This window comes from Vidua chalybeata, chromosome 5 (assembly GCF_026979565.1).
Source record: "Vidua chalybeata isolate OUT-0048 chromosome 5, bVidCha1 merged haplotype, whole genome shotgun sequence".
Classification (NCBI taxonomy): domain Eukaryota; kingdom Metazoa; phylum Chordata; class Aves; order Passeriformes; family Viduidae; genus Vidua; species Vidua chalybeata.
Genome location: NC_071534.1, coordinates 15,948,755 through 15,962,735, shown reverse-complemented (window position 1 = coordinate 15,962,735; position 13,981 = coordinate 15,948,755). Strand labels below are relative to the sequence as shown.

Below are 13,981 nucleotides of genomic sequence, written 5' to 3'. Positions count from 1 at the left end.
TCTAAAAAATTGTTCTTCTTTCTTTGATGATAAACTACTAATCTGGATACAGTTAACTTCAAAGAAACTGCTATCATACTCTGAAAGGTCTTTAGATAACACTAAAACAATTCTAAAATCTATAGCTTTGGTTAGCTCTGTGGTATGCCTGGAGGGCAATTTTCTGCATGAACCAGCTATTTGTATGAGTTAATATTTTATACTTTTTCCCCCCTCTCTCAAATCTTTCTTGTAGAGTGATGGTCTCTGGGAATTTTATATGTAAGGTTCTAGAGGCACAATGTGGGTTTTTCTGGTTAGGCTTTTTTTGCTTAGCAAAGGCTATGGTTTTCTAATTACAAACCATGTATTTTAAAGGTTATTTCTCTCTCTCTCCTAGTTGGAGGGTAGTTCTTGCAATGAAAGTTCTGTACAAAATAAGGAGAAAGGTTATGGAATTCCAGTACAAACCACTTGAACACAACCCAGATTTCATGTTCTTCTCTACCTAGAAACAGATACTGAACAGTGCAAGCATTTTTCAGCACCATATCTTAAAATAGTAACATTAAGAGGACACTTCTGCTCAAGTCTCCTAGGGGACTTTCTTTCAGACATTTAAAGAAGATGGTGAGTTCTGTGCTGCACAACCACTGAGTATAAAGATAAGGACACTTTTTTGAGGGATGTAGAACAACAGAAAAACAAATAAACGAACATAAAGATAATTATTACATTGCTTTGGACAGTAATAGTCACCCATACAAATTTTGAACAAGGTGAGGATTGGAAGAGTAGCTCCAGTTCTACATCTGGGGCTAAGGTCTTGATTCTGCCAAGATCATTATTAACTGGAAGGGCAATTGTCTTGTGTTCTACTCAAAATGCATCAGTATTCCTTCCCTCAGTGATACAGCCCTTCCATCCCCTGAGGATCTTTGGGCACTCTTAGAGCTGTTCCTCCTCTACAGGATTAACACAAGCATTTTCTGTAAGAGCTGTGAATCTGTTCCTCAGATTTCAGTGGATCACAAACATGAATGCCCAAATGCAAATAGCAAAGTCTTTACACAGTCACTTGCATTTAAAACCAGGATTGTGCTGGTTTATTGGCAAGAAGGCAGACTTAAGCAAAATGTTCTTGAGAAAGCAGCTGTTTGAGATGGGGAATGTACAATAAACTGGCAACAAGATTCTACTTGGCAGCAAAAGCACCAAAGTGCTCACTCAGGAGTGCACACAAGTCATGGTGAAATTACTCATGATGGTTGACAAACTGCATATTTGACATAGAGATGATTCATTTCTATAGAGTTGTTGGGTATTATAGAGTGAGAAGATATGATTCAAATGTGTGCTGCATTGCCTATTCAATGCAGTATGTTCTTTTATTTCTTCTGCATGAGACTTCATGCAGTGTTTTTCATGGCAGGAGAGGAATTTGAGAAAGATTATTTTATTGTTTGGATTTTCTGCTGCAATCTCAATGCTGTTTCAAGAAGCTTTGGAAGCTATACCTCAACAACTTTCTTGGTACACATTTAATGCTGATATGTATAGTTTCTGATTATACTGGCTGTGTTATTCTATTTGACAGGGAAAACGAACTATAAAGACTTCCTGGGGAGACCCCAAAGAAGTAATTTGTGAAGTTTCTCTTCTGTTAAATACAGTAGTACAACTAAACTGCAGCTGGTGTCGTCCCAAACTAAATTCTGAAAAGACAAAATCTGCTCAAGAATGATAGTTGTACCCATTCAATCTTTAAATAGTTCAAGGGAAAATTAGACACTATACAGCACAGGCTTCTTATCTGTGACTCAGCTCCTGAGCTAACAAATGTCTTGAGTTGGGGTATAATCTTATTGAGATGTCTGTAAAAACACTTTGAAGTATTTTAGTTGGACTATATATTGAGTTCAGCAGACTTACTCCAGAGATAATTTTGAGCCTTTAAAATGATCCCTGGGGGAAAAAAAAAGGGAGCCAAAGTTGAGTGGAGATTGCATTAGAAAATTCTGCTCTGAAACATTCCCTTTCAAGTTTCATTAAATGCACTTATGTTTAAATAATCATCCTAATTATCTATTTTGATTTCCTTGTAAACTCATTTTTTATTATGTGTATTTTTTAGGATGACAGTCCACGTGAAAATCTTAAGGCATCTGAGCTGGTACCCATAAAACTGCATATTGATATACTCTGGATAGAAAGAAATGATGATGGCACTTTTCTCATTAGAGGTTTGTATGCTGCTGCACCTTGATATCTCAATTCAATAATCCTGTTGTTTTTTCCTTTGTGCATACTTGTGACTAATTGTGAAAAGATAAGTGGTGATAATTTGTGTAAGCTGTGTTGCCATATGCCATAATTCTAAGTGTAGTCACAAAAAGGAAGATGACCTTTTTTGAATAGTGTATTGGCTGTGATAACCCACAGTTGGATCAACCTGGAAGAAATAAAAAATATGCTTATAATGTCATCAGGATATGCTTCATCAGTGCATATCACTTCATCATGATGAGTTTAGGGTTCCTTTGTTGTTACAAAGCAAACAAAAAATTGCCTTTCTTCACAGATTTCCAAGATGTCTTTGTTGTTTTGTGTTGCAGGTAGTAGTAGAAGCTACTGTAAAACTATGATCCTGACTTCTTCCCTTGATGTACAACAGTATATTTTAACAGGTGTACTTCAGTTACAAATGCTAGAAAGTTTCTTTAATGACAAGCAATTAAGGTTATTTTCTAATTTAAAAACTTGATTCTGCAGGTTTATCTCACTGTGTCTTTAAATGTAAATGCAGTCTTCAGAGGGACCTGGAGACAGTATGTTAATAGCACTATTATAAGTTCTCAAATTTCTGATGATTCAGAGTGCATATTCTGTGGTGATGATACAGGTTGGTATAAAAATGTGTTTATTTTCTTCAGGCTGGAAGTTACATATTGTTTCTTTCTTCCTCTAAAAGGTTGAGTTTTAATTAAATTTTATTCTTAAATTTGATTTTGAGAGGCAAATATCAATGTACTTCATATTATATTTGTTTTAGGTGGGTTTAATTTTGTACTGATAAGAATAAAGCTTAATTTTTTTTGACAAAACCCCTGCACACTATTTCTGTAATACAGACAATCAAAAAGTAAATGATGTGTCAAAGATGAAGAATTCAAGCAGCACATTGCAGCAAGCAGTGGGATCTATTGAACGTAAAACACAAGACCAAGCCACGCAAACTACTTGGGAAACACCCAGACTTTCTAAATCAAGCAGGGATTCATCTGGCTTCTTTAAAAATGAGGTATAAAGAACTCATTTTGACTTCACCTTGCCCCCTCAAAATTAGGTTACAATCATTATTAATCATAATTGTAAGGCTGTGATGCACTTCTGTTTAGAAATCTGTTTGAGATGGAAAATATGGAATGTGGATATTATGGTGTGGTTCAGCAATTTAACAGTGCTTCCTAAATAGTGTAATAATACACTGCACACTGACTCTTTTACGTCAGAGGGAATTTTATAAAGGAGTTTTCTTCGCCCCATCTCCCTCATTCCTGTACAACACAGCTACCAAAGGCAAGGGACTTACCTATTTGGTCAGATCCATACTGATCTATCAGTCATACCCAGATTTTGAATGATGATGACAGAACCCACACATTAATTTGGCTGTTTTTCTCACTGGTCCTAGAGCTCAGAAACTTGGGTCATTTCCATTCCACTCCAGAACAGAAATGGCATAGCTGAAACACTGGCTTTTGAGCTAATTGCATTAACTCTCTCCATGTTCTACACTTACTGACTGAGAATGAGTTGCAATTGACTCAGCCTCAGCAAACCTCTGCCCAGCAGTGAACGGGAGCATTTGGTTTTTTAAAAGTTACTGAAATGGAAAAAGTCATCAGTATGGAGTTATACTAATAGCTTTCTTTTCTAACCTGTTCATTTCAGCTTATTGAAGAAAATGAATGTCTCAAACAGGAACTAGCCAAAGCCAAAACGGCTCTTGCTGAGGTCCAGATGGAAAAAGATGCCCTGCTTCATCGCATGAAGAAGATGAATGTTGATCATCAGTAGGACACTGTTCTCTTGGTACAAAGCATCATCATCATAATTGCAGGTGGTGGCGGCATCTAAAATACTGTCTGCAAATCACTTGAAAATGTGGTTTTCTCATTAAAAAAAAAAATGTTTGTGAACCAGGTACTCTTCTGAAATTATCATTAAACATTGTAACTTTTCTCAGCCCATTTTAAACTGAAATGACTTTGGAAAAAATCAGTTTTTACTGTACTTTATTAATTTATTGAGGAAAAAATCATATAATCTACTTTTAATATTATCAAAGGAAATGTTATTTTTAAAATGTTTTCTGAAAAGTGGATGGTTCAGCAATGAAAGAAGGTGCCTGGGTACATAACAGAGTACATGTACCATGCCTCACTAACAAGGTGTACCTCTCTTTCTAAGGTTATGTTATTTGATTGTTGCCAGAAGATACCTATAGAAGAGGTTACATTTGCACTATGATGATACAGGCTAGATTCTCTAGAATAGTATAGCTACTGAAAATTAAAATACCACCCCTAAACTGGCCCTACATTCAGTGTAATTTGCCCCGAGAGGATTTTAACTATAATCCTCTGGTGCTATAGAGTTCCATGTATCCTTTCCATATGCACTCCTAAAATAAAACAGTAAATGCTGGAGAATTTAAATAAGAGGGCATACTTCTGGGCTTTCCTTCTGCTTGAGGGTCCACTGTATCTGTACAGCTGATGTAATTTAGACATTCACACTTTATTTTTCCTTTCTCTGTGAAGAGGATATAGCCCTGATATAGGATCTGGCCCTTTGTGACAGATGAGCTTTGAGCCATTCTGCATGCATGTCTGATTCCAGCACAACTCATCAGACATGCCCAAGGATTTGGTTCAATATGTTTAAATAAATAATGTCAGTGCTTGTGAGGGGGGAAAATCCTACTGGGATTCATTAGTTGTATATTGCTCTTTTTTTTTTTTTTTGATAAAAAAGCTGTAGAGAATCACTTAATTACCCAAAGAAACTGTGAGATTACATGAAATGTAATTATACAGTTTAAATTATGGGCGATTTGTACAAATTGAACAATAATTTTCAGCTAAAAACTGGTACAGATGAATAAGTAAAAAAGCACAACACCATAAAATAGAGACTGTAAGAGTGTGCTTCTAAACAATTTAGGAAACAACGTACAAAACCATACATGCCTGTAAGAGATTGTCTTTGCTGGAAGTAAAACTGACTGAATAATTTAACTAGTGACCTTGAATCTGACAAATGAAAATCTTTTAATTGCTACCACAATTGTTTCTGCTCCATGGGATGTTGGAGGGAATTTCTGTTTGTAGATTAGCAAACAAATCTCAAAAAGTATTTAGTATCTTGTGGTTTGACTTTGCATACTCAGGTTGTCAAACCAGTTTTAATTAAATTGTTTTCATTAAAAATTTTTGGAGGACACATAATTTGCACTGCTGGAAATAGTTATTGAAAGTGTGTAGATTTTAACGAAGAACTGGTTCAGGTACTATTTTAAAGCCTGCCATATGAAATCCTAGTTCAAACTCTTAATTCCCATGGAAATTTTTATTTTATTATTCTGAATTAGATGAAAAAATATACACACAGTGTTTCTATCAAGAAATTAAATATTTGTATTTAAATAGTTGTATAAGACAACACAGTATTAAATATGAGTGGTGCAATTTCACATAAATATAATGTCAGATTCAGGGGAGGATTTCTCCTTTGGTTTAACTCTGGTTGGTACTATTAAAATAATTCTTATTTGGTTTATCCTTGCCAAGATCTAGTTGGAATTATTTTGAAGAAGGAATGTATAGAGTGCTTAGTAGCATGTTGCTAGAATATTATATTGAGAATTATCTAATTTTTAAAAAGAAATAAATAGCAATATCAAATGTCTGGGGTTTTTTTTACTGCATAAACTAAACTTGCTTGTTTTGAGAAAAACCAATTGCAAACCAAATCCAAAATAACAGGTCAAACCAGCCCTTCTCAGTACAGTTGTTGAAATTCAGGGTACCATTTCCTAGCACTTCATTATAACTGGATACATTTCTACTTCATGGCCGTTGTGCAGTATTGAATATCACCTGTGGACAGTTCAGAGGAGATGAGTGTGCTTGGTTGTGAGCTTGACAATACTGAGAGTGATAGTACAGTGTCATTCTGAAATGTGTTTTGCTATCAATGTTTGAAAGTACAAAGTTAAACTAAGCCCTAATAGGTTATACTAAACATAGTTACAAAAAGCCTTAGAATTTAAAAAAAAAAGGCTTAAAGGCTTAATTCATCCTCAAGGCTCTGCTGGTGTTCATAACCTCCTAGATAGTAAATTTGTACTATCAGTAGAGCCTCTTGCTTTTATTCTGCAAATACCTAAATGGAAGATAGTTTGGAGAACTTCATTGTATATAGAAAACTGACTTAAGAAGTCTCGTAGGAAAACTGTTTCCATATTTTGTTTTACATTGTCTATAGAAATTTTAACTGGTCTATGGTTTAGCTTAACACTCTTCATCTTGTTTGGAAATGCTGGTTTAATATCTAATGAAGCTTTCACACCAGCTCACCTGAAAGAGGCTGTGCCCTTTCTCAGGTTTGGTCACTGAATCTTTCTGGCATGTGCTATTCCAGTTCTCACTGCAATTCTAACTTTGTTGGTAAGCACCAGTTTTAAATCAAAATTCTGTGGCCTTACAGTATTACTTATAAAATGCCTGGTGAAGAGGAGTTTTGTAGAGATCATACCTGCTTGGGACCCTTCTGCCTAAGTCCTTTATTTCCCAGTTCCATTAGCCGTGTTCTGTTTGTACACTGTCTCACTTAGGTATTTATTTGGGAGTCTTAATCTGGGATCACAAATTATCTCTAAAGGGTAACTGCTAGCTGCAGAACATTTCCTATGTCTGCCATGATAATGGTTACCTTTATTCAAAATAATTTTATAATAAATGTAAGGAGAATGTGATAATAAACTTGACTTGCATCAAGCATCTGCAATTCCAAGAGTACCAAATGTATGTAAGCATTGCAGAAGCAAACTCCTTGCAGTGACCAGATTTCAGGTAAGTAATGATGGACACAATGGCTTCTATATAAAATAATGTGCTCGCATTGGTCTAGTTCTTAAAACATTCATCACAAAATGTTTCAAGTGGACTTTCAGCTCACTGTTGTCATCTGCACATTTTAGAGTGTACATGAGATTCCAATTCAGCTGCTGGTATAAATGAATGTCTTTTTTCTCTGCCGTAGGAACAGAGCATCACCTTGCTGATATATTAAGTACCAATGAAATTGTGGGTACTTGCTGAGAAATTCACTAATTCACTCCTCCCAACAGGGAAATTAGTTTTTTGACAGCCCTGCAATAGAACCTTACCTTTTTTAAATTCCAACCCATGCCACTTCACTTTTGCTGGCTGGCTTTTGAATAGCAGCCCCAGCTCCTGTGCCTCATTGTGAACCCATTGGCAGGCTCTGTAGTGCTGAAGCACAGCTCTTGTGCTTCATGGCTCCCAGTGGTGCAGCACCAAGCAGCGTGCTCAGCTCACTCAGCTGAGTTCCCTGGCAGTGACATCCTCATCTTAGTAACAGCAGGAAACCTAAGAGCACAAGCAGCACCAAGATCGTGCTAATTGGCGTTAAGGGATGCAAAACTTGCACAGGAATAGTGGTCTTTGCTGGAGGAACAAAGCTTTGTTTCTCAATAAAATTAGGGGAAAGCATAAAGATTGCTGGTAAATAAAAGCTTTGTAGTTACAGTTGTTTACAGTTTTAGGTGTTTTTAACATGCTTATATAAAAACTTTATTAAAATTGTTCTGATTTTAAAGTTTATGGAAGATATTTCAAGAACACTTTAATATTTCAAGAACTTTTTTGCAACTCTCAGCATCTCAAATACTATAGAATGTCTTGCAAGTATGTGTCATGCTACTTGCCAGCTGAAACAAGTTGCAGGAATTAAATCTTCAAAAATCAACTAAACTCTTGATAGCCTGTGTTCTCTCCCAAATTAAGGGATAACTTCTGCATCCCAAAGAGATTAATATTTCATATTGCCACCTATTTAATGGGTAGATAATAACTTTTTTAAAAGGACATTTTTTTGGTTTTGTCTGCCACTGCCCAAGCCACTCCTAAGCAGTTACATTAAAGTATCTGTATTTTATTATTCCTTCACTATCTCTTGCCTTTTTTTTTTGTTGCCATCACTCATTTTAGTATGAGCGGAAGTGGAATATATGTGTTTCCTAAAGCTTTCTGCCATGTAATCTCAGTATTAAATCTTAATGTTGTCTTAACAATCTCTGAGAACATTGTTTTGGAAGTAAAAGTAAGATGTACTTATGCTGTATCTTCTTTGAGAGTAAGATAGTGTGTAGAGCATAATGCAAGAACTGGTTAATGCAGTTTTCCTAGGACAGAGTCTGTTTGAAACCACTATGATTTAATTTGAGTTAGATAATTGGTAAGTACTTTAAACATTTGACAGAGACATGGACAAAAGAGTGCTTCGGAAGTGGTATTCTGAGGCAGTAAGTGCTGAATAAAGAGGCAGCCTCTACACAACCTATCTGTGGAACAAATCTGCAAACCTCATTCTACCACTACCACGGAAGGTCCAGATGTTGCCAGAAACAACTTCTGTCAGTGTAATTATATTGTTCTAGTAAGGTGGAGGTTTTGAGCACTGGAAAACGCTTTTGCAGTGAGAATTACCATGCTGCAGTCCATGACGGTGAGTGTCTTGCCGGTCAGAACAGCCGTGCTCAGCTGCGAGCGTTGCGGCGGAGGTCGGTGTGAAGCCGCGCCTCCCCGCGCTGAGCAGCGCTGCCGACAGGGGGCAGAGCGGGAGCCGCCACACTGGGAAGGGTCACCGGACAGGCTGGAGCTTCCAGCAACTAATGATGCTCCATTTCATAACACGACTTTAAATCAGGGTTGTTTTGTTTTCAAATTTAGGTAACTTGGCTTTGTTTCTATTGCCTTCTTTATGGCATATGTCATTCTCTTTAAGTAAATCACATGAACTGCCTGAACAGCGTCTGAAGAAAGATTTTCTTCCCCCTTTTAGCTTTAAATAAATTATATAAACTTATTTTTCTACATATTGTCCCTTTATGGTAAATTTTTTAACAGATTTCTTGTGCTTCATCATTATCTTTTAGAAATGTAAAATAAATTTTTCTGGTTTTCCTATCATTGTATAGATGAAAAGCTCCACCTTGATATCAACAATTTATTTGTTTAATTTCCTCACTAACTAGAAAAAACCCTCATTTTTTATAAAAGGAACATATAGAGGTTTGCTGTATTTCTTTGGGAATAACCAAATGTAATCCTTTACAAATGCTTACCTTACGCACCTTTGCCAGATCGTAATCTAACATGACAGTTTATATTAACACCATAGTGTGTGGTAAGTGATCTGTAGTTATTTCTTTTTATATCCTGTTTGGCTATTCAAAAATTTACAGGCAGAATGACTAAGCAGAGAGAAAAGCAATTTATATAAAATTTACTGTAGGAATGGGGTTGCTTTATTTTTGTCAAATAGAGAAAATAGCATAGAAAGCAGCTGTCTCTTCATTCCTCTGGAATCTTAATGTAGTTTTTTCCTTCCACTTATTTTTAATTCTAACAAGAGCCTGCAACTCAGGATAGGTACAATGGAGAGTTTTTTAAGATGTCATCCTGCAGTGCCAATACTAGAACATGTTGCAGAACATGACAATATACTGGACACCAGCAAAATCACAGCTGCTTACCTGAACTGAGTTTTATGTAGAAATGAGGTTTCTCTGCTCAGACTTAGCAGGAAGATAGCAGGAACTCTCCTGAAAAATCACTTCCTTCTAAACATGAGATTTGCTATTGTGCAGTATTCACACAAAAAAAAAATATCTATTTACAGACTTTTTGCGTTTGCATGTGTGTGTGTATTTATATTTAAAAGTATTTATACCACAGCTTTCTTTAAGAATTATAACAAATATGTCACCCCCAGCATTTAATTTCCTATCCAGAAGTAATGTAAGAAATATGGTAAGTTGCAAACAGTCCTTGAGAAATCCTTTAAAGCAGTATCAGAGCTATTTCCTTTAACTGGGTCCTAAATCTTCCCAAATCCCTAACAGCTGGCAATGTAACTCATGGAAACTACAAGTTAAGTTTCAAACTCATGCTCATCTGAAGATATATCTGAGAAGGGTCATGACCTGAATGCTGTTCTTAAACCTTCCTTTGCTATTATCAGAAGCATTCTCAGCTTATGCAACAGGAAAGAATTCCTTCAAAGTCATAACATTAAGAAGATTTTTTAAAAGACTCCTTGAAATGGGACTTGACAAAATATTTCAGCAGGCAAAGGCAACCTAGAGTTAATCTCTTTTGCCTTTTCATTATGCAAAACATGTCTCTTATTTAGCTACTAAGTCAAGGAGGAAAAAGGGAGAGTGTTTGAACTAAGCATAGGGAAAACAACACATTAGAAAAAATTCTGAGCACCTTATTCATGAAAACATGTTCCTATGTGGCTGAATAGCTGTCATCCTTAATGTCAGTGTGGCAGCCTTTAAATCCACAGCTGCTGGAATCAAAAGGAATATTTTTACTTAGCAGCAAATAGTAATGTATAGGCAGTAACAGATTTATTTTTTTTTCTTCTCCATCTGGTGATAAAACTCATATATGGAGCAACATCATCCTGCATGTGTTAGCTGGATATTAACTGACAAACACTGTCATAATCTCCCACTTTGCTGATGTCCTTTCACTTTAAGGACCCTTGGAAAATTCTTATGCCAATAAGGAGACCCTACATCAAGTGGGATTTATGAATAACAGGAAATTAGATATCAGATACTCAGTATCCAATCTCATCCACTCAAACATTCCTGATATCCACTGGAAATGGTCCTGCCAGAAGAATCTGAGCCCAAAACACTGGAGGTGATTACTGTGAGAACTTCATTGAAGCTGTGTGTAACTAAATAAAGATATGGCAGAGCTATAGTGATGTACATTTTCACTACAACCATCCTAATAGGGATGTAAGAAAGACAGGCTTGTATTATAGAAGGAAGTAGAAATGAGAGACTGAGAATTTCTATGAAAGGAAATTTTAAAATTGCAGCAAGAGACAAAACACAATAAACATTCCTGAATATTAGTTAAATCAGGTGCTATGAATGTTTAGTTACTGTATACACAATGTGCATTAGATCAGGTACATTACAAAATGTATCAAAACATTCAAAATAATTAGAAAACATGATTTTATGTAAAAACAATTCTACCAGAAAAAAAAAAGAAATTGACTTGTCTTCCAGAGCAAATCTGAACCGTTGTTTCCCTGCTGAAATGGTGGTGGTAGTGAAATGTTTCAGTCTCTACTCACCGGAAAGAAGTCACACTAGGGAAGGTTTAGGTTGGACATTAGGAAAAATTTCTGGACTAAAAGGGTTGTCAAGCACTGGAGCAGTCTAGCCAGGAAAGTGGTGGAGTCACCATCCCTGAAGGTATTTTAAAGATGTGTACATGTGGCACTTAATGGACACAGTGCAGTGGTGAACTTGGCAGTGATGGGGCAAAGGTTGGGCTCAATGACCTTAAAGGTTTCTGTGAAAAGAGATTGGGCTAATGCAGGGTAGTGTCTGGGAAAAGTCTTGGGGTATTGCTGAGAAAAGCAATATTTGATGAAATGCTAACATCAAAATAAAAGTGGGCAGTTCCATATTTTGATGTTTCAAATTTAAATATGTTTTATTGTATCTTCAATATAAAAAGGAATGATGTGATAAAATAGTAGTGTCATAGAAGCTCATTAATTTGCCATTACTAAGTCTATTTTCAGAAAACTACAGTGTGTGGTAGGTCCAGAGGTCTGAAAAGAGGAAACAAATGTAAGAAAACAGCAGTTATCAGATTTATGTGACTTCAGAATTTTCCTACTTGAATTATTCATCCTACTTTACTTATTCACCCAGCTTTATTGGAGGCGGATTTTTTAGCTCCAATTTGTTGTATACTTAATTATTTGATTAAAGATTACTTTGCATTAATTATTGCAAATTTTTCTAGGATTATGCCAGCCTATTTGCATATCCATAGCCGTGTGTGTCTCTGTACTTTCTATTCTCTTATTAGAATATGGAAATAGAACTTCTATCCCAAATAGCTGCACCAGTTTTCTTCCAATGGAAAAGAATGCAAAGATTAATTCCTAGATCTGTTTTTCTGAATCAGCTCCAGTTAGAAGAGCGTCGTGGATACGCTGGTATTCCTGTAATCCTCTCTGCTACCTTTGCTACTGATGCTCTGGGGTAGGTCAGTACACTATTATGTTCTTGAAACATTAATCTTACATGGAATATTTTTTTGTGCATGGTTCTTCCTTTGTGACCTTAGCTTTTACTTAGCTGCTGAAATAAAATCAGGGCTTTTTGCCTGGGGTTGATAGTCACCTTCAGTTCAGATGATTAAGTGTAAATCAAATTAATTGGCTGGTTTAGCTATAGATTTTACCAATTATTTTTTTAGACCAAGACTTATTGTATTGTTAGAAGGCTCAAAATGAGGGAGTTGCACATCAGCAAACAAATTACTCATGTTAATATTTTCCTCTGTAATCTAGTTACACAAGAGGTAATGGAGATTAAGAAATTCACTGCATAACCATGTCCTCATGCAAAAAGCAATAACTTTCTTCCCTAGGTAGTACAGGACTAGCTGTCTAATTTTAATAAACACTCTAGAATGTTGTTTTGTGGGGCTTGAATAAGTAATTAAGAATGAAGAACATTTTTACTGTTGGGCTAACTGAATAAAATATGTTGAGGCCCTAATCTTGTGCTTGGAGCAAAGTACCAGCTTCACAAAATCACAATTTCTGACAAATTTTATATTAATTGGGTTTTTTTTGACAGACAGCAGTAGTACCCTTAACGTTAGAATAACTGTGTGGTTGTATATGTACTGTACAAAACCACAGTAAACACTGTGCTGTGTATTTTAGTTTACATATGAAGACTCCATTAAACTACAGTCATACACAAGGCAGTAACGTGAGATAAAACAAATTAGCAAGACAATGAGGAAAGGTTACATACCTGTTAGTTGTGGTGTGTTGCTATCAGTGTGCGCACATACAGGTCCATGCTAACATGTAATTTCTCAGAATAAAAGCATGTGTTTCCAAGTGGAATACAAAGCAACCCCAAGCCTACTCTAAATTAAAATATTTGAATGAAAACAATATATTAACTTGGTTTAAGTCTCTCCCCTGACCACTGTGATTCCTAAGTTCTTCTTTAGGAAAAATAATTGGTTTATATTTACTTTTTCCATGTCATGTATTTAATATATTTCTATTTATAGCTCCCTATGGTTATAATTCTTTTAAAGCTGAAGTGGCCTGGTCTATTTAAGCTTTACAAAGACTGTATATACTATACATCTGATCATAGCTCTTTGCTTTTACTTACTTGAATTTGCCTTGCTTAGTTCTGATGCAATGTTTTTGAGACAGGACAAAATCAGTGGTTTTATACGCCAACATATTGATGCTCATTTCCTTTCCTAATAATTCCCAATAATTGTATTTGCTGTTTTGATTACCATATAGCATTAAATGGACATTTTTATAGACATGTATGGAGATGTCATAGCAGTTTTGGAATTGTAAAAGGGGAATTTAAAATATCCTCCACTAAAGCATTATTCCTTTCTTTTGACAATGTTGAGTTCCACCTTCTGTTTTACTATCTACTAGAACAATGTACTCTTGCATACTCAGTTTTAGTCCAAGCTATCCTGAAACCTGTTGTTTTGCTACTTTATTTCACTTTTTATTCTCTTCAGAGGCTCTTTATGAGCCTGCTGGACAGTGCAGGTCCTAGGAGAGACCTCTACATAGCTGTACT

At 35.8% G+C, this 13,981-nt stretch overlaps 1 protein-coding gene across 2 annotated transcripts in view; it reads left to right on the top strand.

Moving 5' to 3' along the window:
* The window catches only part of BLTP3B (bridge-like lipid transfer protein family member 3B), a 48,497-nt gene extending 41,451 nt beyond the window's left edge, over positions 1-7,046 (top strand). The window contains exons 19-21 of one of the 2 annotated variants that reach the window (XM_053943856.1): positions 2,114-2,222; positions 3,111-3,280; positions 3,934-7,046. In XM_053943856.1, coding sequence (XP_053799831.1) covers positions 2,114-2,222; positions 3,111-3,280; positions 3,934-4,059 — 405 coding nt within the window. In that variant the 3' untranslated portion in view covers positions 4,060-7,046. Of the gene's footprint in view, positions 1-2,113; positions 2,223-3,110; positions 3,281-3,933 lie in introns of those variants that run through there. The other variant, XM_053943857.1, reaches the window with a different exon arrangement.
* Positions 7,047-13,981: the final 6,935 nt, after the last annotated feature.